At 44.4% G+C, this 21,121-nt stretch overlaps 1 protein-coding gene across 2 annotated transcripts in view; it reads left to right on the forward strand.

Annotated features, from left to right (window-relative positions):
* GPR158 (G protein-coupled receptor 158) overlaps positions 1–13,729 on the forward strand; it is a 361,595-nt gene extending 347,866 nt beyond the window's left edge. For both annotated transcript variants that reach the window (XM_073677528.1, XM_073677529.1), the window contains one exon: positions 6,515–13,729. In XM_073677528.1, coding sequence (XP_073533629.1) covers positions 6,515–8,281 — 1,767 coding nt within the window. In that variant the 3' untranslated portion in view covers positions 8,282–13,729. The remainder of the gene's footprint in view (positions 1–6,514) is intronic.
* Positions 13,730–21,121: the final 7,392 nt, after the last annotated feature.

Raw genomic sequence — 21,121 nt, forward strand, 5'->3', positions numbered from 1 at the left:
CTAATAGAACAAGTCCCACACACAGCTAGAAGCCCAAATATTTTTTCAGAGGTAGATGCAGAAAAAAATTATATTCAGTTTGCAACCTGATGGAGGTCTGTATAGATGGATTAATAGAACAAGTCCCACACACAGCTAGAAGCCCAATATTTTTTCAGAGGTAGATGCAGAAAAAAAATATGTTCAGTTTGCAACCTGATGGAGGTCAGTATAGATGGACTAATAGAACAAGTCCCACACACTGCTAGAAGCCCAAATATTTTTTCAGAGGTAGATGCAGAAAAAAATTATATTCAGTTTGCAACCTGATGGAGGTCTGTATAGATGGATTAATAGAACAAGTCCCACACACAGCTAGAAGCCCAATATTTTTTCAGAGGTAGATGCAGAAAAAAAATATATTCAGTTTGCAACCTGATGGAGGTCAGTATAGATGGACTAATAGAGAAAGTCCCACACACTGCTAGAAGGCCAAATATTTTTTCAGAGCTAGATGCAGAAAAAAATTATATTCAGTTTGCAACCTGATGGAGGTCAGTATAGATGGACTAATAGAACAAGTCCCACACACTGCTAGAAGCCCAAATATTTTTTCAGAGCTAGATGCAGAAAAAAATTATATTCAATTTGCAACTTGATGGAGGTCAGTATAGATGGACTAATAGAATGATGCTATGCCCAAAAGATTTTACTTCACTAGGTGCAGTAAAAAAATTGGTATTCTATACACAGGTGGTATATCTTGCAACACAGATAGGCTACTCCACTGACTAACACACTCTGCAATAGGCCAAAAAGGATTAGCTTTGCTAGATTCAGCCAAATGCTGTGAAAAAAACTTGCACAGCACTGGCACAGACCTGCCTGGCAAAAACTGATAGGAACTGATGTAACCTAGTCCTGAAAAGGACTGCAATTACAATTAGTCTTTACTCCCACAATCTATCTATTTAAGAGCACAGACCTGCCTGATAAAAGTCGTAGGAAATGCTGTAACCTAGTCCTTAAAAGGACTGCAATCACAACTATTCCCTACTCCCAAGCTATCCTTAGATTTGTGCGAAAATTGGCTTGAAATTAACAAGGTATAGCGCACACAGCAACAGCGGTGCCGTCTAACACGCAGCTGCAGCAGTGAGAAAATGGTGGCGACGGGGAAAATGGCTTGGTCTTATAGGGCAAGGACATGTGACATACACTGCCAATGACACATGCCCTTGCTTGTGTGAAAAAAGCACTTCGCTCCGTGTGTGCGCTGCTGGTAGGCTGACAGATTGCACCTCCCCACTGTAAATGCGGGAAAGAGAAAAAAAAATGGAGATCTTCATTATTCCTGCAGAGATCCATCCCCTGCCCCTCCCCCCACCCCGCTGTACACTCAAACTGCGTATTAACATTAATTTTCATCATTACTGAGAAAAAATCCAGTTATGATTTTGGTGCACGAACAGTTATCGAACATAACCTCGAACAGCCGAATTTTTCTCAAATCGTTCGTGTTCGCCGAACGGCTCGAACACCGCCCAAAACAGCTCGAATTTGAGATTGGCGAACAGATCGAGTAGAACATTGCTCATCTCTATTCCTGACCAAGTTTGCACACACTGCAGCAGGGATTTTGGCCCACTCCTCCACACAGATCTTCTCCAGATCTTTCAGGTTTCGGGGCTGTTGCTGGGCAACATTGAGTTTCAGCTCCCTCCAAAGATTTTCTATTGGGTTAAGGTCTGGAGACTGGCTAGGCCACTCCAGGGCATTGAAATTCATCTTACGGAGCCACTCTTTAGTTGACCTGACTGTGTGTTTTAGGTCATTGTCATGCTGGAAGACCCAGCTACGACCCATCTTCACTGCTCTTACTGAGGAAAGGAGGTTGTTGACCAAAATCTTGTGATACATGACCCCATCCATCCTTCCTTCAATATAGTGCAGTTGCCCTGTCCCCTTTGCAGGAAAGCATTCCCAAAGTATGATGTTTCCGCCACTATGCTTCACGGTTGGGACGGTGTTCTTGGGTTTGTACTCATCCTTATTCTTCCTCCAAATTGGAGTTGATACCAAAAAGTTCTATTTTGGTGTCATCTGACCACATGACCTTCTCCCATGCCTCCTCTGGATCATCCAGATGGTCATTGGTGAACTTCAAATGGGCCTGGACAAGTGCTGGCATTAGCTGGGGGAACTTGCAAGTCCTTCAGGATTTTAATCCATGAGGCGTAGTGTGTTAATAGCGGTAATGTTTGAGACTTTGGTCCCAACTCTCTTCAGGCCATTGACCAGGTCCTCCCATGTAGTTCTGGACTAATTCCTGACCTTTCTCAGAATCATCCTTACCCCCACGAGAAGAGATACTGCATGGAGCCCCAGACCGAGGAAGACTGACAATCATCTTGTGCTTCTTCCGTTCTCTAATAATTGTGCAAACAGTTGTTGACGTCTCACCAAGCTGCTTAACCAATTGTCCTGTAGCCCATCCCAACCTTGTACAGGTCTACAATTTTGTCCCTGGTGTTCTTAGACAGGTCATTGGTCTTCGCCATGGTGGAGAGGTTGGTGTGTGATTGATTGAGTTTGTGGACAACGTTTTTTTTTATAAAGGTAATGAATTCAAACAGGTGCAATTAATACAGGTAATGAGTGCAGAGTAGGGCTTCTTAAAGGAAAACTAACAGGTCTGTGAGAGCCAGAATTCTTGCTGGTTGGTAGGTGATCATATACTTATTTCATGCAATTTAATTATTTAAAAATCATACAATGTGATTTTCTGTTTTTCATTTTTAGATTCTGTCTCTCACAGGTGAAGTGTATCTATGATAAAAAAAATACAGACCTCTCCATTCTTTGTAGGTGGGAAAACTTGCAAAATCGTCAGTGTATCAAATACTTATTTTCCCCACTGTATATATGTCCCCCATCCTTTTATATGTGTCCCCCATCCTGGGCCCCTTCCTGGTAGATATGTCCCCATCCAAGTATATACAGTACAGACCAAAAGTTTGGACACACCTTCTCATTTAAAGATTTTTCTGTATTTTCATGACTATGAAAATTGTACATTCACACCGAAGGCATCAAAACTATGAATTAACACATGTGGAATTATATACTTAACAAAAAAGTGTGAAACAACTGAAAATATGTCTTATATTCTAGGTTCTTCAAAGTAGCCACCTTTTGCTTTGATGACTGCTTTGCACACTCTTGGCATTCTCTTGATGAACTTGAAGAGGTAGTCACCGGAAATGGTCTTCCAACAATCTTGAAGGAGTTCCCAGAGATGCTTAGCACTTGTTGGCCCTTTTGCCTTCACTCTGCGGTCCAGCTCACCCCAAACCATCTCGATTGGGTTCAGTTCTGGTGACTGTGGAGGCCAGGTCATCTGGCGTAGCACCCCATTACTTTCCTTCTTGGTCAAATAGCCCTTACACAGCCTGGAGGTGTGTTTGGGGTCATTGTCCTGTTGAAAAATAAATGATGGTCCAACTAAACGCAAACCGGATGGAATAGCATGCCGCTGCAAGATGCTGTGGTAGCCATGCTGGTTCAGTATGCCTTAAATTTTGAATAAATCTCCAACAGTGTCACCAGCAAAGCACCCCCACACCATCACACCTCCTCCTCCATGCTTCACGGTGGGAACCAGGCATGTAGAGTCCATCCGTTCACCTTTTCTGCGTCGCACAAAGACACGGTGGTTGGAACCAAAGATCTCAAATTTGGACTCATCAGACCAAAGCACAGATCTCCACTTGTCTAATGTCCATTCCTTGTGTTCTTTAGCCCAAACAAGTCTCTTCTGCTTGTTGCCTGTCCTTAGCAGTGGTTTACTAGCAGCTATTTAACCATGAAGGCCTGCTGCACAGTCTCCTCTTAACAGTTGTTGTAGAGATGTGTCTGCTGCTAGAACTCAGTGTGGCATTGACCTGGTCTCTAATCTGAGCTGCTGTTAACCTGCGATTTCTGAGGCTGGTGACTCGGATAAACTTATCCTCAGAAACAGAGGTAACTCTTGGTCTTCCTTTCCTGGGGCGTTCCTCATGTGAGCCAGTTTATTTGTAGCGCTTGATGGTTTTTGCAACTGCACTTAGGGACACTTTCAAAGTTTGCCCAATTTTTCGGACTGACTGACCTTCATTTCTTAAAGTAATGATGGCCACTCATTTTTCTTTACTTAGCTGCATTTTTCTTGCCATAATACAAATTCTAACAGTCTATTCAGTAGGACTATCAGCTGTGTATCCACCAGACTTCTGCACAACACAACTTATGGTCCCAACCCCATTTATAGGGCAAGAAATCCCACTGATTAAACCTGACAGGGCACACCTGTGAAGTGAAAACCATTTCCGGTGACTACCTCTTGAAGCTCATCAAGAGAATGCCAAGAGTGTGCAAAGCAGTCATCAAAGCAAAAGGTGGCTACTTTGAAGAACCTAGAATATAATACATATTTTCAGTAGTTTCACACTTTTTTGTTAAGTATATAATTCCACATGTGTTAATTCATAGTTTTGATGCCTTCAGTGTGAATGTACAACTTTCATAGTCATGAAAATACAGAAAAATCTTTAAATGAGAAGGTGTGTCCAAACTTTTGGTCTGTACTGTATATACCTGAGTTATTTCCTTGTATATATGTCCCTCATCCTTTTATATATGCCCCCCATTCTGGTAAATATGTCCCTCATCTTAATAATAATAATCTTTATTTTTATATAGTGCCAAATATATTTTATATATTCTGCAGCGCTTTACATACATTATCATTGCTATCCCCATTGGGGCTCACAATCTAAATTCCCTATCAGTATGTCTTTGGAGTGTGGGAGGAAACCGGAGAACCGGAGGAAACCCACACAAACAAGAAAGAACATACAAACTCCTTGCAGATGTTGTCCGTGGTGGGATTTGACCCAGGACCCCAGCACTGCAAGGCTGCAGTGCTAACCACTGAGTCACTGTTCTGCCCATCTTGGTATATATATGTTCCCAATCCTGCTACATATCCCCCCCCCAACCTGGGCCCCTTGCTGATATATATGTCCCTCATCCAGGTACCCTCCTTCCTGATATATATGTACCTCATCCTGGGCCCCTTATTGGTATATATGTCCGTCATCCTGGGTTCCTTCCTTGTATATATGTCCCTCATCCTTTTACATACTCACTCCATCATGGTATATATGTCCCTCATCCTGGTATATATTTCCCCATCTTGGGCCCCTTCCTGGTATATATGTCCCTCATCCTGGGCCCCTTCCTGGTATATATGTCCCTCATCCTGGGCCCCTTCCTGGTATATATGTCCCTCATCCTGGGCCCCTTCCTGGTATATATGTTCCTCATCCTGGGCCCCTTCCTGGTATATATGTTCCTCATCCTGGGCCCCTTCCTGGTACATATGTTCCTCTTCCTAGGTTCCTTCCTTCCTTGTATATATGTCGACCGTTCTGCCTCTGTTCTCTAAAGCATAAAAAAAAAACATTCTTCTCACCTTCCTCCGCTCCCACAGTACACGGCGTCCTCTTCTGTAGCCGGTGCAACGACCATCAGCTGACATCGGCATAACTGTTAAGTGGTGCAGGGACCATAGTCTCGTTGAGACAGCCTTGCAGTGAGTGACATCACTCTGACGGTTTGTCCAAGGTTGTATAATGGCGGGGAAATTATCACATGAATCCATGGCAAAGCTGACAGGTGGGAAGGGAACATGTTACAGGTCTCTGCACAGTAGGGATGTGGCAAGATAATTAAATAAATGTATTCACATTTTTTTTAAATGTTAGTTCAGAGGGGAAAAGTTAGAAACTGGTGTAAAGTAGAGGACACCTACTTTATTGTATATGATTGTTGCATAGTGAATGTTCTCCTTTGTTTATTGCCCTTCTTTTCCCTTTTTTTTGATCCTTTGTATATTGCCATACTATTGTTAAATAAAAAAATGTAAAGACTATAAGACTGATGCATCAAGACTGACGTAGTACACACCAGCACTACGCCAGTCTGGCTGGAGTAGAAGGCTGTAGATTCATTAAGAGGCAGATGACACTTAAAGATATTGTCGATGACTAATTTTTTTTTTTACTATGGGCAGGTAGTTACCACCTGCCTGTTGTACCTGGTGCCAATTTCTGCCGGCTCAGAGTGGTCACAGATAGCTCTGGCAATTCAGAGGCTTCCGCTGATGTCACATCGATACAGCAGCGACTTATCTTCTGCGCTGCTCTGTTGATGGGTCGTGTCTGCCGATGTCATGCTTATTGATAGTTGGCTCCCTGCAGCCACTGCTTCTCCCCAGTTTCACCCATTTTTGCAAATCCAATTCAAAATGGCATGAAATTGCCAAAAACTGCAGACTTTTTTTGCGACTCCCTGTTGTGTAAAAATGGTGAGACTTTTCAAAGCTTTTACAACAGTTTTCCAGTGTAAAAGCTTGTAATCGGCCTTGTATTGTATATTGGTAAATGCATATCCTATGCTTACAAGTGTATTGTGTTTTTTTGTCATTTTTTAGGATGAGCTGAAGAAACTCTACACTCAGTTGGAGATTTACAAAAGAAAAAAGATGATTGCAAATAACCCACATCTCCAGAAAAAGAGGTGTTCCAAGAAAGGATTGGGGCGGTCAATTATGAGAAGGATAACCGAGATCCCGGAGTCAGTCAGCAGACAGTGCTCTCGGGAAGACAAAGATGGTGCCGATCATAGTAATTCTAAAAATAATACAAGTAACTCTAAAAAGAATCATCAAGATTCCAATGCACATAACGCAAAGTCGAAAGAAGACTCAAAGCACAGGCCATTCTCTCTGAAGAAGTCCCATAGCACATATGACCATTTAAGAGGACCAAATGATACACCCAATGGAGTTTCTTCAGAAAAAATGGACGTTTGTGAAAATGCAATACAGACTTCAGTCAATGGAAAGAAGCCGGGAAATAAAGAGGCAGACGAACTGGAGGTAGGATCTGCTGAATCGGTACCATTGGTCTGCAAGTCTGCCAGTGCTCACAACCTAAGTCTAGATAAAAAACCTTTACATCCAAGTTTATCTGTCATACAAAAGTCACTTAGTGCCATCGCTAATTCTAAAGAGAAAAGCCTGGGACTTAGTGAACAAACGAAAAGTGTAGAGGATTGTGATAAATATCAACGAGTAGACTCGAATGAGAATGCAGGTCAGAAAGGTATGCCTTGCTCTGACAAGGAGGAGAACATGGAGCAGCACAGAACATCAAGCCCCATTGAAGAAATGCCAAAATCTCACAAACCTGGAATCATGAAGCAACAAGCAATGAGTTTGACATTGGCGGATACTGAAAAAACAATCGGTACTCCAGGATTTAAAGATAAATTTGATATTGAAGAGGTATGTCCTTGGGAAATATACGACCTTACTCCCACTACAGTGCCTTCTGAAAACAAAGTCCAGAAGCATGTTTCCATTGCACCTTTGGACTCTGAAAAGTATCATACATCACGTTCTAAGAGCAAATCTCACAATCGATCTAAGACAACAGATCAAGCACATCATCAATCAAAACAAAAGAGTCCAGGTAAATCTGACCTACATGCAAAGGAAAGCCAAGAACAAGTCATGAAAGATGAAAATGCAAAAAAGTCTCAATCTATTGATTCAGGAACTATAGATCAAGAGTTAGTGACCAAACAAACTGCTAATATACAAGAAAAAGAACGCAAAAAAAATCCCCCCATCATTGAGGGGGTCTTACCATCACCAGATGGCTACCATAATTCTAATAATAACCTACCACAAACTTTAGCTCTTCGAGCTGCAGTATGTCCATGGGACTATGATTCAGAGAATGCATTAAGTGTAAAGAGAAGTAAAGATTCGCCTACCAGCTCGGCTTTAAGCCCTGCATCCCCTTCTAAAGACATGCCAATAAGTCCTTCAAAAAAGAAGGGATCAAAAAGTATTGCAAAAAAAGCCGAAAGTAACATAAGGGATCAAAATAAAAGTCACGAAAAAGAGATGGATCCAGTTATTAAGATGGACAAGTCAAAAAGTGCCGAGGTTTGCTCCATGGTTGGAGATCATTCCTTGGCGGTTTCTGTTAATAAAGGGAAAAGTACCTCAAACCAACATGGCATAGACAAATGCAAACTAGCGGAAGTGTGTCCATGGGAAAGTCTTTCCACATCACAATCGGATCAAGACACGGAATCATCTGACAGCAAACAAAACAAAATAACGCAAAAGTCAAACATGGTGGACATCTGTCCATGGGACTATCATGATAACAGCGGGGGCAAATAATGATTGGTAAAGAAATGATTGGTGGGGGAGGGATGGGGAAAGCTGCCAACAGCAAAAACAGAGAGTGGGACGTATCACTTGACATATTTAATCCTAATAGCACTGCTAATTTAATGCATCCAATAAGTACATTTTCTAAAGAGACTGCTCTCATTTTCTTATATGTGTATATGTTTCTTGTACACAGTCGTGTCCCATGTTAAAGCATTCCAGATTGTATAATATTTGCAAATAACTTTGATATATTGTGACACAAAATATTTATGCAAATTTGCAGATATTGTATTGATATTGCAACCAAAATACCTGCTCTGAATTTTTCTTTATAGAGTTTCTGTAACTTTTCACTTGGCTTCGGAAGCCATTCTATTGTACGAGAACTATTTTTTGGGCTGATGTGGTTTATATTGTGGTTTTGATTTCTCTTTTGTTCACCTCTCTATAACTATTCAGTACTCTAGTTTGATACTGTATTATTCAGGGTTTTCTTATTTTTAAATGGAATGTTACCATACCTGTTCGGCTTATTGTAAATATATAGTTACTAGTGCTTATGGCCTTAGGTTTAGTAGAAATCAAATGGTCCTACCTAAATATGAATTTGTGTACCTCAGGGGACAACTTATGTATCGTTTGGCACCATTCTTATAAAGTAAAGTGTAAAAGTGGTCATACATATCCACTTGATACTACATTTTTAAAGGAACACTCCAGGACCATTACATTGTGTAATACCTAGTGTAGGCTTGAGGGGGCAGTGTGCAACATATCTTGGAATTTTCAATCATGCACTGCCTTCTCATGGTCTACGCTGGGAATAACACTTTATCTATTTTGTATGGAGTGTTCCTTTAAATCTAAGTATATGTTAATAAGAGTTTGCTTTTGCATTCAGAAAAATGTACCATTCTTTTTTTTCTAACTTCCATGCACACATTCGTCCTTATTTATGGGAATACAGTAAATGCACTTATTACAAATTACACAGACTTATAAATCACAAATGTAGACGACCAAATACACATTTTACCATATTGCACTTGTGAAACATTTAAGTCCTGATTCTCACAGAGCTTCAAAATTCGTTACCCATTTGTCAATTTCATGCGAAATTACATGTGGTTCTTTGGTTTTAAAAGGGTTTATTGGGAAAAAAAGGTGGATGGCCTTCTCTATAAGTTATAGGATTATTACTGTCATTAAATAACTATCCACCCAGCTAATAGAGAATGAATAGTAGAAGTAGTCCCAGCAGTCTCATATATCCTAGGTGGTCAGAACGCAGTGGTTGGAACGGGTATTCCAATATGAGCATAGACCTTGTGAAACCAGTCCAATTCTGACTAATGGCTCAGCTCAGTAATGCAGACCCCTTTTAACACAAAGGCAATGAAATAATCTAAATATCTAATACTTTCACTGAAATACTGAACGATTTCTGCATCATCCAAATTGTATTGCTTCACCTATAAGTAAATTAAATGAAATCATTAGGTTTGCAAAAAATGTTCAGTTGCTAAACGGGTTGCACAGGCTTCATTGAAACTTGGCTGCTTTTATCCCAGAAACAGCGCCACACCTGTCTATAGGTTGTCTAGGGTATTGCAGTTCATTTCATTGAAGTGAATAGAGACTAAGCTGCAATATCACACACAACCTCCAGATATCCATGTCTCTGTTTTAGGGAAAAAAAAATGCCCCTGTAATGGACAACCTATATAATGAGCGGAGTGGCATAGTATTTAGACCATTGGGAGTTTAAAGGAGGTGTCCATTTTTCCAAAACTGAAAAAGGCTTGGAATGAGTTAAAATAATAATCAGCAATACTCACCTCCCCAATCCCCCACACCCCACTTATCATGTTCCGATGCTGCTCGGCTTTCCAGTCTCTACTTCCAGCTGCAGTGATGACATCATGACTAGAGGTGATCAAATAAATTCGAGTGGAATTGAATTCTACAAAAAATCCACATTTGACAAAATGTGGTTTTTTTGCAATTCACTTCGATGTGGATTCAGCTGACCGCCATTTTTCTGAACCATAATGCGCCATCAAGAGGTTAAAAAAAATGATTATACTCTCCTTACAGCTCACCTCTTTGACCGCACCGCTAATCACTGCCACCTGTCCGGTCCTCGCTGCATCTTTTGATCCCATGCCGCTAGCAATGGAATCCTCTGGCCCCTCACACTGTGCTGGACTTCCACCTGTCATGGTGCCAGGGAGGGTTCTGCAAATGCAAGCAAGAATGTCACGGTCATGACGTCGTTGACCTCCCACGCACTTGAGCAGAACACTCCCAGTTGCCGGAAGTTCGGCATAGTATCAGAGGCCGTAAGAATCCAACTCAAGAGGCGAGGAATCATAAGAAGCGTTGACGGCCGGACGGGTGGCAGTGAGTAGTGTAGGGACTGGAGCGGAGGGTGGGTATAGCTATTTTTTTATTTTTTACATATTATGTTTATTATGCTCTAGGGACCCCAGAGGATAATAAGGAACATTAAAGTCTCAGAGAATAACTAGGCAAAAATCTAATTTTCCAGGAAAATCCACGAGAACTGGCAAATTTGAATTTGGCCTGATCCGCTCATCTCAAATCCTGACACACAGACGTGTGACCACTGCAGCCAATCACTTTCTTTTATAGTCTACAGTCAACCAAGCAGCAACCAGGAATAACCCTTATACCTGAGTTGAGCCCAAAAGTTTCTTTGCCACATAAGACGATACCAGTATTATAAATACATTAGGTGGGATACCTGTTACAGAATTTGCACCAAGACCTCGGAGCTTCGGGCTATTCCTCTGGGCACCACAACTTTATAATTCATTTTTGTGATCGTCAGAAGTCATTAACTTTAGACGTTCTGCTAATTGGACATTAGCGAGCTATTCTAACAATGTCCCTGTATGTCAGGAGACAACCCCTTTAAATTTTGCTGTAACTTCAAAATATATTTTATGACAAGATCCAGCATAAAATAATATAAAATAATGTGGCTTCTAGTAAGAGGCTGCCATGTAAAGCATATTTTATTTAAAGGGAAATTATATCTCTTCTAAATGTCAAGACCATCCAACAGACCTGTTTCCCTCAACGTATAATTTTATCGTTTTCATATTTTTAAAAATTTTTATAGCTTATATAAAGATGAGACTTGACAAAATTACCTTTATTTGTTATTTTTGGCTAACTCTATATGTCAGTCTTGTATATCAGTCACCATGAAGTGGTGTAAAGAAAATAAGAACCTTTATTGAGGTATCTTAAAGGGGTTGTCCACTACTTGGACAACCCCTTCTTGATCTAAATGTTTGGCCCCCGATAAAATAAAAAAGCTTATACTCACCTCCCATGCTGTCTTCGTTCCAGTGGTCCCGGGGCTCCCTTGCGGTTGTTGTGACACGTCAGCCAGTCGCCCAATCAGCTCTGCTGTCACTGTCCCCGCCTGCTGTTGAATTGAACATGGAGAGGAAGTCCGGGCAACAGCTGCTCTCTGACTTCCTCTTCATGTTCAATTTGTCCGAAGGTGGGGACAGTAACTCCAGCACTAATTGGCTGCTGGGCACCATGTGTCGCAACAACCGCACGAGAGCCTTGGGACCACGAGTGCCTGCACCACTGGAACGGAGCCAGCACAGGAGGTGAGTATAAGCTTTTTTGTTTTATCGGGACAAAGCGTGGGGTATGCGTTGTCCAAGTAGTGGACAAATTCTTTAAAGGGGTTGTCTCACTGGCAATCAGCTGATTGTGCCTAGTAAGCTGTGGCAGTAGTGAGGAGTTGCCTTTACAAAATGACAAGCATGTCCCCTTTCTATGATGTGCACTGCCCCAGGTTGTCACTATGAGATGACCCCTTTAGTATTGTATTAATACATCTCCTTCTCCATATTGATAGGTTATATGGCTTTCTATAAAATCATACACAGTGAGATAGAGAATTTATATAATCTGTGGACAAATCCTAATATGTAGAATTACATTGTGTGCTGCGCTACAGAATATATTGGCGAGATATATTTGAACATACAGTAAATACTAATGCACTTCTTGTCCGGGTGGGATGAGGGGTCTGTGAAGTACGTGGTCCATAGTTGCCAACTCTCATGGAACGTCATGAAGATCCTAGAAAAAGGGAAGACCTCACAGACTATAGTCAGAGATGACAAATCATCTGGGTGCCACTGAAGCCTTCTTAGAGATGGGCAAATTGATTTATAATGAATCAAACTATAAGAATTTCCTGAAAAATTCAGACTTGCCGGCCACGACTTTACTGTATTCTAAGGGCAAGGAAGGAGATAAAAAGTTGTACTCACCTTTTCTCGACCCTTCCATTCTTCTCCTACAACTACTGGTCCTCTGATCGGTTATCTGTCTTTTGAATTCTGACTTGTTCTGCCTATCTTATTCTCTTTCTGGATCTCCAGTTTGCCGCATGCTTATAACACACACATTTTTTTAACCTCTGCCTAGCAAATTTGAGTTGCACTAAATTTATTCAATGCAAATCAAATTTCCCAATATTCCAAATTTTAATTTTGACAAATTTCCTTATCTTTATTTTTAAGTCTTTGAAGGACAAATTTCAGGGGATTGACCTGCACACAAATAACCATTGTGGGGTCATGGTAGAGTCGTGTCCCTAGAAGTATTGTTGTATCATCCCAGACATGTAGTATAACAATTCGGCAAGTATAAGGTCATCAGCTGGATGAGAAGGGTCAAAATTCATTAAACTTTTGTGATCAGAGGGTGGCACTTTTGAAACCATTGACTACAAAGTACTGCTACTATTGATTCTAAAGACATATCAACACATGTACATGAAATTGGGCCTCATGTATCAAGACTAACAGATAAAATGGCAGTGTTACCCCATAGGCGCCAGTCACAGAACAAAAGTTGGAAGATAACACAACCAGTTAGACAGTCTTGATAGAGGAAGACCATGTCTCCACCCATAGATCATGGTCCTTGTACTAACAAACCTTATCTAAGTTGTCCTCTGACTGCATGCATTAATTGCACATCACCGTTTGTGTCTCTAATTTATAGAATTGTTTTGGAATAAAGTAATTATATGTTATTTTTTTACCAAATGACTTATGCAGTAAGAGTGTAACCCGTCATCACAATATCATTATTTGCATCAAATCTGCCGGTAGTTCCCAATTTATGGCCTAGATTTCTGCATGTGAGTGGTAGATAGGACCAATGAAACACTGCCTTCTGACTTTTAGTAACTCTCTAGAAGAAATATGCATAAGAAATGAAACTATAAGAGATGTCACCCTAATGTGTGTTACTTATAATATATTACATTATGGTATTTACTGTACAGCATCCACCATTTAAAAAAAAAGAATTTGATAGACTGATGTTGTGATGTGTCGCAGCATGTAAATATTATAATAAATGCAATAAAACACATTTGTAAGGAAATTGACTTATGTGTGATATATAACAAAATGTCACTGAAAGGGAAGCAAATGACATATAAAAATAAAATCTAACTAAAGGGGTTTAAAGTGTAACTGCATTTTAGGTGTCCTGTATACATGAGAGTAACACTATATCTTCTATTTCTAAAAGTGGTCAAGTGAATGTGGCCAGGGAAGGTACAGAGCCAGTCTACAGCTTTTTTTGCTGAGAGTTGTATTTCACCACAGCCATATTCTTTTGCTTGGTGGAAGGACTTGGGTAACCATATCTACTCCAGCTGTTATTTCTCCCAGGAAGTCCTCTAAAGCTGCTTGCACTTGAAATGCAGCCTTTTAGGCTCGTGGAGGCGGAAGCTTTTCACAACGTCATGCAGGCGGCGGCCGGGTGTCCATACTCAGTCCCCAGCCGCCACTATTTCTCCCGCTATCGTCTCCGCCTTCCACAAGCACGGGTCCCACAACATTACCCGTGCCCTCCCCAGTGCACTTACTGGGCAGGACCGCCTAACCACAAACACGTGGACAGGTGAATGTGGCCAGGGATTGTACGGAGCCAGTCCACATTAAAAATGCAGCCATAGAGTGTCCGGGAACCTTCCCACACACTTTTCTTAGCCAGGACTGCTTCTCGGCACGGTTGGACGGTCCCACCAGAGAATCCTCTGGTGTGCCAGGCTTTTACATCAGGAGAGTTCATGATAGCGCAAAATTTGCAGCTGCTATGGGGCTCTTGAGCGGGGGAGAAAGTTGAGCCCTCAGAATCAAATCCTCTGGTGGGCCCAATGTTTTTCAATCTGAAACAGCTTCTCAGTGGGAGTTGTATTTCACCACAGCCATATTCTTTAGCTCGGTGAAAGGACTGGCATAGAGGGAAACAGTATCTACTCCGGCTGTCATTTCTCCGTCACCAGGTTCCACCCATTATCACGCACAACCATGCCTGGCTGCATGTTCAGCGGTGAGAGCCACAGATCAGGCTGCTGTGTTACAGCTTTCAACAACTCTGCAGCGCTGGGTGGTTTGTCACCTAAGCATTAAACATGTTATCTTCAGCACAGCCTGTTGCCGCTTGGCCAAGGCAGTGCTGCAGTGCTTTCAGCTTGTGACTGATGTGGTCATTTCGGAGATGGAGGAGGAGGTGCATGAGCTGAACAATGTGATTACATTGAGGTTACATTGGCGACTCTATTTTTTTATTCTAAAGAAAGATGCTACTGTTTTGCTTTTTTTTTACGTTATTTTTTAAGAGAAATGCATTCACCGGGAAATGTCATTTTAACATTTTACAACCTTATCTGGCCATGTGGTGTGTGACATATCATCAGACACCTCCTGTTTCATTTATGATGGAGGGACTCTGAAAGTCACAAAGCCTATTTTTATAGGGCCATCAGACGGCCTTTACTATTCTTAAAGGGCAGGCAGTTGGCCCTCACTATTGTTAGAGAGCCAACAGCGGGCTATGCTTTGCTGTTCCCATTATTAACGAGTGGGTCTCCTATACTGTTATTGTGCATGCAGTGACTGCAAGGGCAGCCAAAAATTCGGACGCAACCCAATACCCCTTTGAAGAAACATAGAGGGGGGTCTTAGTAAAAAAAAATTTCCCATTATAAAGGAGCGGGTCTCCTATAGTGGTAATGCCCATGCTGTGACTGCAAGGGCTGCCAAAATTTGGGAAAAACTCCACTAACAATTTAAAGACACATAGAGCAGGGCCACAGTAATGACATGTTCCCATTAGAAAGGAGAGAGTCTGCTATACAGTTATAAGATATGCAGTGAGTCCAATGGCTGACAAAATTTAGGAAAAACCCCACTAACAATTTAAAGACACATTGAGCAGGCCCACAGTAATGACATGTTTCCATTACAAAGGAGAGGGTCTGCTACACAGTTATAGGGCATGCAGTGAGTCCAACGGCTGACAAAATATTTGCGTTTGCGTTCCAAGGACTGGGGTATAGACAACTGAACGCTGCGCTTGGACAAGGACGTGGATGTGCTTCCTGATGCTGCTACATTAGAGTGTGCAATAACAGGTGCATGGTAGGAGGCATCTTCGCAAGCACCATGGACAGGGGATTGGCTTGCATGCACAACAGCGGAAGAAGCAGTGGTGCCATCCGCAGACACTGTTCCTGGACCCTGGGGTTCAGCCCACAAAGTCGGGTGCTTTGCTGCCATGTGCCTGATCATGCTGGTGGTGGTCAGGCTGGCTGTTTTGCCACCTATGCTGATGCTGGCCTGGCAGGTGGTGCAAATGGCCTTTTTGGGGTTATCAGCAGAGTCTTTAAAAAACAATAAGACTCGGGAAGACCTAACAGTTGTACTGGCAACTTCCTTTGTGTTTGTGTTACGGGGAACGGTTGCCTGCCTTCTGTCTGCGGCCACCACACTGCTTCTTCCTGCCTGTTGGGGTACTCTGCCTCCCTCCCCCTGTGTGCTGCTCTCCTCGCTCTGCATGTCCTCCTGCCAGGTTGGGTCAGTTACTATATCATCCACCACCTCATCTTCCACTTCCGCACCCTGGTCCTCCTCCTGACTTTCTGGCAATTGTGTCACATCATTGTCCACCTCTTGTGACACTTTCCCACCGTCGCCTTTGTGTGACCGTGGCTGCTCAAGTATTTGGGCATCGCTACATGCAATCTCCTCTTGCCCCACTTCAAGTGGACCGGGCGAGAGGCCCGAATCTATAAATGGAAAAGGGAACAGCTCTTCGGAGTGTCCAAGTGTGGGATCAGTTATCTCTGGGCACTCGTCATGGTGGGAGGAAGGAGATTCAGGGTGAGGAATATGCGGTCCAGACTCACGGCTACTGAGACTTGACCTTGTGGAAGACAGGGTGGTGGTGGCTAAGTGACTGGAAGCATTATCTGCTATCCAACCAATATCCTTTTCACATTGCTCTGTGTTCAATAGTGGTGTTCTGCGGTCCCCAATTAATTGGGACAGGATGGTCAAGCGAGAAGATGTGGGTGTTTGTTGTGGCACAATTTTAGCTTGGCCTCGGCCTCTGCATGCACCATCACCATCACGTCCAGTTCCCCTTCCCTTGCCACGTGCCTTGCCCATTTAAAATGGAGGACAATATCTTCCATGCCCACATCAAATTGCTGAATTTGGAGCAAACTTATATGTGATCCGTGTGACGGAGAAATCACAGTTTTAAATACCTAGCCTGTAGGTAACTATTTTGAACAGCAAACTGGTGTCAATAGCTTCATTGACACACTGAAACAAATGTTTATTGGAGGCCAGAAATGGCAGTATTGTCTGAAAACGTATATGTGATCCGTGTGACGGAGAAATCACAGTTTTAAATACCTAGCCTGTAGGTAACTATTTTGAACAGCAAACTGGTGTCAATAGCTTCACTGACACCCTGAAACAAATGTTTAATGGAGGCCAGAAATGGCAGTATTGTCTGAAAACGTATATGTGATCCGTGTGACAGACAAACCACGGTTTTAAATACCTGGCCTGTAGGTAACTATTTTGAACAGCAAACTGGTGTCAATAGCTTCATTGACACACTGAAACAAATGTTTATTGGAGGCCAGAAATGGCAGTATATTCTGAAAATGTATATGTGATCCGTGTGACGGAGAAAACACAGTTTTAAATACCTGGCCTGTAGGTAACTATTTTGAACAGCAAACTGGTGTCAATAGCTTCATTGACACACTGAAACAAATGTTTAATGGAGGCCAGAAATGGCAGTATTTTCTGAAAACGTATATGTGATCCGTGTGACGGAGAAAACACAGTTTTAAATAGAATTTTTAGCGCTGTAATAGGGAAAGGACCTGGCTGTATTCTGCAGTGCCAACAAGCAAATGGCGCAGAAAAATGGTGTTCTCTGGATTGCTTTTTAAGCAAATAATGAGGATTAAGATACAAAAAAAATTATTCCTGGCACCTGAGACCTGGGCCTATTTCTAGAAATATCTAACAGCAGCAGCAGCAGACAAAACTGGAATGGAGCCTCTTGTGCTATATGCACTGCAGTCTGCTATATACCCTGCCTGCCTATATACACTGCCTGCCTGATATCTCTGCAGATGGATTAGTCCTCAGAAGGACTGTTTGTTGAGATGGATATGTGTCTCTAATATAGTTTGGTACACCTACACTAACTAGAAACAAGCAAATCTCTCCCTAGCTCAGCTGCACCTCTCCCTACACTGTCTGATTCCGGAGTGACTGTGACGAGCATGGCGGCGCCAGGTCTGATATAGACCTGATGACGCTGTGCGGCCAGCCAATCACTGTAATGCCACAACCAACATGGCTGCGGCATTACAGTGAGTGGCAGACAATCCCTGCATGTTCATTGGCTCTTTAGAGAGCGCCAAACATGCAGGGAGGGGACCCGAGCTCCCGCCGAGCAACCCCGGAAATACTCGGCGAGCGCCGAGCGTCTCGAGCAGTGAGATGCTCGCTCATCACTAATCTCTACTATTCCAAGGTACTGTCCATGACGCGCCCCTGGGCCTGTGCTGAGTAGCGTTGCGCACGCGGGAGCCTACCCGGAGCCGGATCTGATAGGGGTAGTAGTCTCGTGGCGGTGACCCGGTCCGTGCCCAGGGAGTCAAGCTGAGTGGCAGTCTTTAGCAGAAGATGGTACGGTGTTCGACTACGCCACCCGTTGAATGCGGCTATGAAGCCGCCGCTGCAGGGCAGACCGCTGAGGCCGGTGGTAAGGTCGTGCAGCGTAGCTGGTAGAACCCCCAACGGGAGGGGTATGGCCTCAGGGCAACCGACATGTTTGAAAGGGGTAGCAGGAACCACTCAGAGACGGTGCGGTGTAGTTCTGGGTCTTTACTGGTGACAAAGTAGACCCTCCCGGAGTACTGGCTAGCGATCGGGGCCTGGTCAGTCCGTGAGCTGATGGGATCTCCCCTGGCCAGGCGGAGTTGTAGGCCTCCCCAACTAATCGTACTCTTCTGGCTACCTTGCTAGAGGCTGATAAAAGTAGCCCACGTCCCTGAGTGTACCGTGTGGTGCTCACCCATATGGCCGGTGACTCGGGGCCTTTTGGTAGCTTCCACTCCACGTCGCGGTGCTGGTCCCTTGCGTGTGACCGTGCCTTCGGGTTTCTTGGCCAGAGGACCTGAAATCCCCTGCCGGGCGGTTTCTGCTGCTGGGTAAGGATTAGTCCCCACAGCCTCGGACTCCGGGTCCGGTAAGAACTCTTCAATCAGGGCGAGCTCTACAGCTTCCAGCCCCTGACCTCTTTTAGTACAGCTCCCACAGAGCTCCTGATCTTTCTTTCCCTATAGCTGCTCCACTACAGACCAGACTGTGTCTGTGTCTGTGTTCTCTGCTCTTTCTCTACTCACTAACCCTGCCTCAGCCCCAGCTTTATATAGGGGAAGTTCTTCCCCTCCCAGGACTGGGCAGGAGGTGTGGCATGCATAGGATGTCTGACCAGGAAACCTCCTGTAACGGGTCTGGGAGGCGGAACCTCTGGGCTACAATACAAGGGGGCGGTCCTTGTAAGGGAGCGGGTGGCGACCAGGCAGGCAGTCACAGGAGGTGACCTGGACAGTCTCTGAGTGAACGGGACAGTCTCTGAGTGAACGGGACAGTCTCTGAGTGAACGGGCTGGAGGTCACGGCAAGTGACTGGGGCAGTCTCTAGGTATAGGGTTGGTACGACCTGTGGCGGCTGAAGATAGACGAGAGCTCCCAGGCGAGCGGGCAGAAGTCTCTGGACAGGCGGGTGGTCACAGCACGTGACGGCAGAGCCTCCGGGTAGGCAAACAGACAGGTAGCAGATGAGCGCTCCCAGGTGAGCGGGCAGGAGTCACTGGACAGGCAGGTGGTCACAGCACGTGACGGCGGAGCCTCCAGGTAGGCTAGCAGGCAGATAGCAGATGTGCGCTCCCAGGTGAGCGGGCAAGCTGGTCCATAGACAGACTGACAGGAGTTGGTAGGCAGACCGTCGGACCTCAGGCAGGCAGGCAGGTAGCTGATGTGCGCTCCCAGGTGAGCGGGCAAGAGTCTCTGGAATAGCTGGTGGTCACAGCACGTGACAGCGAAGCCTCCGGGCAGGCAAGCAGGCAGGTAGCGGAGAAGCGCTCCCAGGTGAGCGGGCAGGCTGGTCCTTAGACAGACTGACAGGAGTAGTAAGGCAGACCGTCGGACCTCAGACTAGCAGACAGGTAGCAAGTAATCAGGCAGGAATCTGACAGGTAACTGGCAGGTAACTGGCAACGGGACCTGAGGGCTGAAGCACAGGTGAGACACAGGTGCAAACAACATTGCTCGGGCACCTCCATTTTGGAGGAGGTGCCTTATATATGATGAAGTCCTCCGGCCATTGGCCGGGGACTCCTTAGGACGACGCGCGCGGCCCCTTTAAGAGGAGGGGAGCGCGCGCGCCCTAAGCACAGGGGCCGGGAAGGAGCGCGCGCTGAGAGCAGAGCGGGAGGAGGACGCCGGGAAGGAGCGCGCGCTGACAGCAGAGCGGGAGAGGGACGCCGGGCACGGGGCAGAGCGGTGAGGGGAGCAGCGTCCCTGCCTAGCAGAGGGCAGGGACGCCGGCACTACAGTACCCCCCCCTTTAGGCCCCCCTTTTTTAGGCCAGACAGAAATTTAGCTAGGATGAGAGGGGCATGGATGTTCTCCCGGGGCTCCCACGTTCTCTCCTCAGGACCAAACCCCTTCCAATCTACCAAAAAAAAGGTCTTTCCTCTTACCCTTTTGGTGGCAAGAATGTTCTCTACCTCAAACTCGTCCTCAGCGGAAACCGGAGCAGGAGGCGTACCTGTAGACTTGGAAAAAGAGTTAAGTACCACAGGTTTGAGGAGAGATATATGGAAGGAGTTAGGGATCCGTAAGTTGGCCGGGAGTTTCAATTTATAGGACACCGGGTTGATCTGACTGATGACCTCCAGAGGTCCGATGAACCGAGGCCCTAACTTGTAAGAAGGTATCTGGAGTCGAACATATTTAGATGAGAGCCAGACCTTATCTCCTGGACGAAATTGAGGAGGATCCAGGCGTTTTTTGTCAGCGTGTCTTTTCATCCGTTCGGACGACTGAAGGAGTGCGGATCTGGTACTCTCCCAAATGGAGGAAAATTTGCTAACGAGAGATTCCGCAGCCGGGTTGTCCACCGAGGTGGAGACAGGAAAAGGAATCCGAGGATGCTGACCAAAGACTACAAAAAACGGGGATTTGGAGGAGGATTCGCTCTCGTGATTATTGTAAGAGAACTCGGCCCATGGTAGGAGATCCACCCAGTCAGAATGGTGGGCATTAACGAAGTGCCGGAGGTAACTGGTCAGGTTCTGATTGATCCGCTCCACTTGACCATTAGACTGTGGGTGGTAAGCGGAAGAGAAGTCCAGGGTGACGTCTAGTAGTTTACAAGTGGCTCT

The sequence above is a fragment of the Phyllobates terribilis genome, unplaced genomic scaffold (genome assembly GCF_046119375.1).
Source record: "Phyllobates terribilis strain yellow unplaced genomic scaffold, ASM4611937v1 Scaffold_4__5_contigs__length_816908805, whole genome shotgun sequence".
NCBI classification, from domain to species: Eukaryota; Metazoa; Chordata; class Amphibia; order Anura; family Dendrobatidae; genus Phyllobates; species Phyllobates terribilis.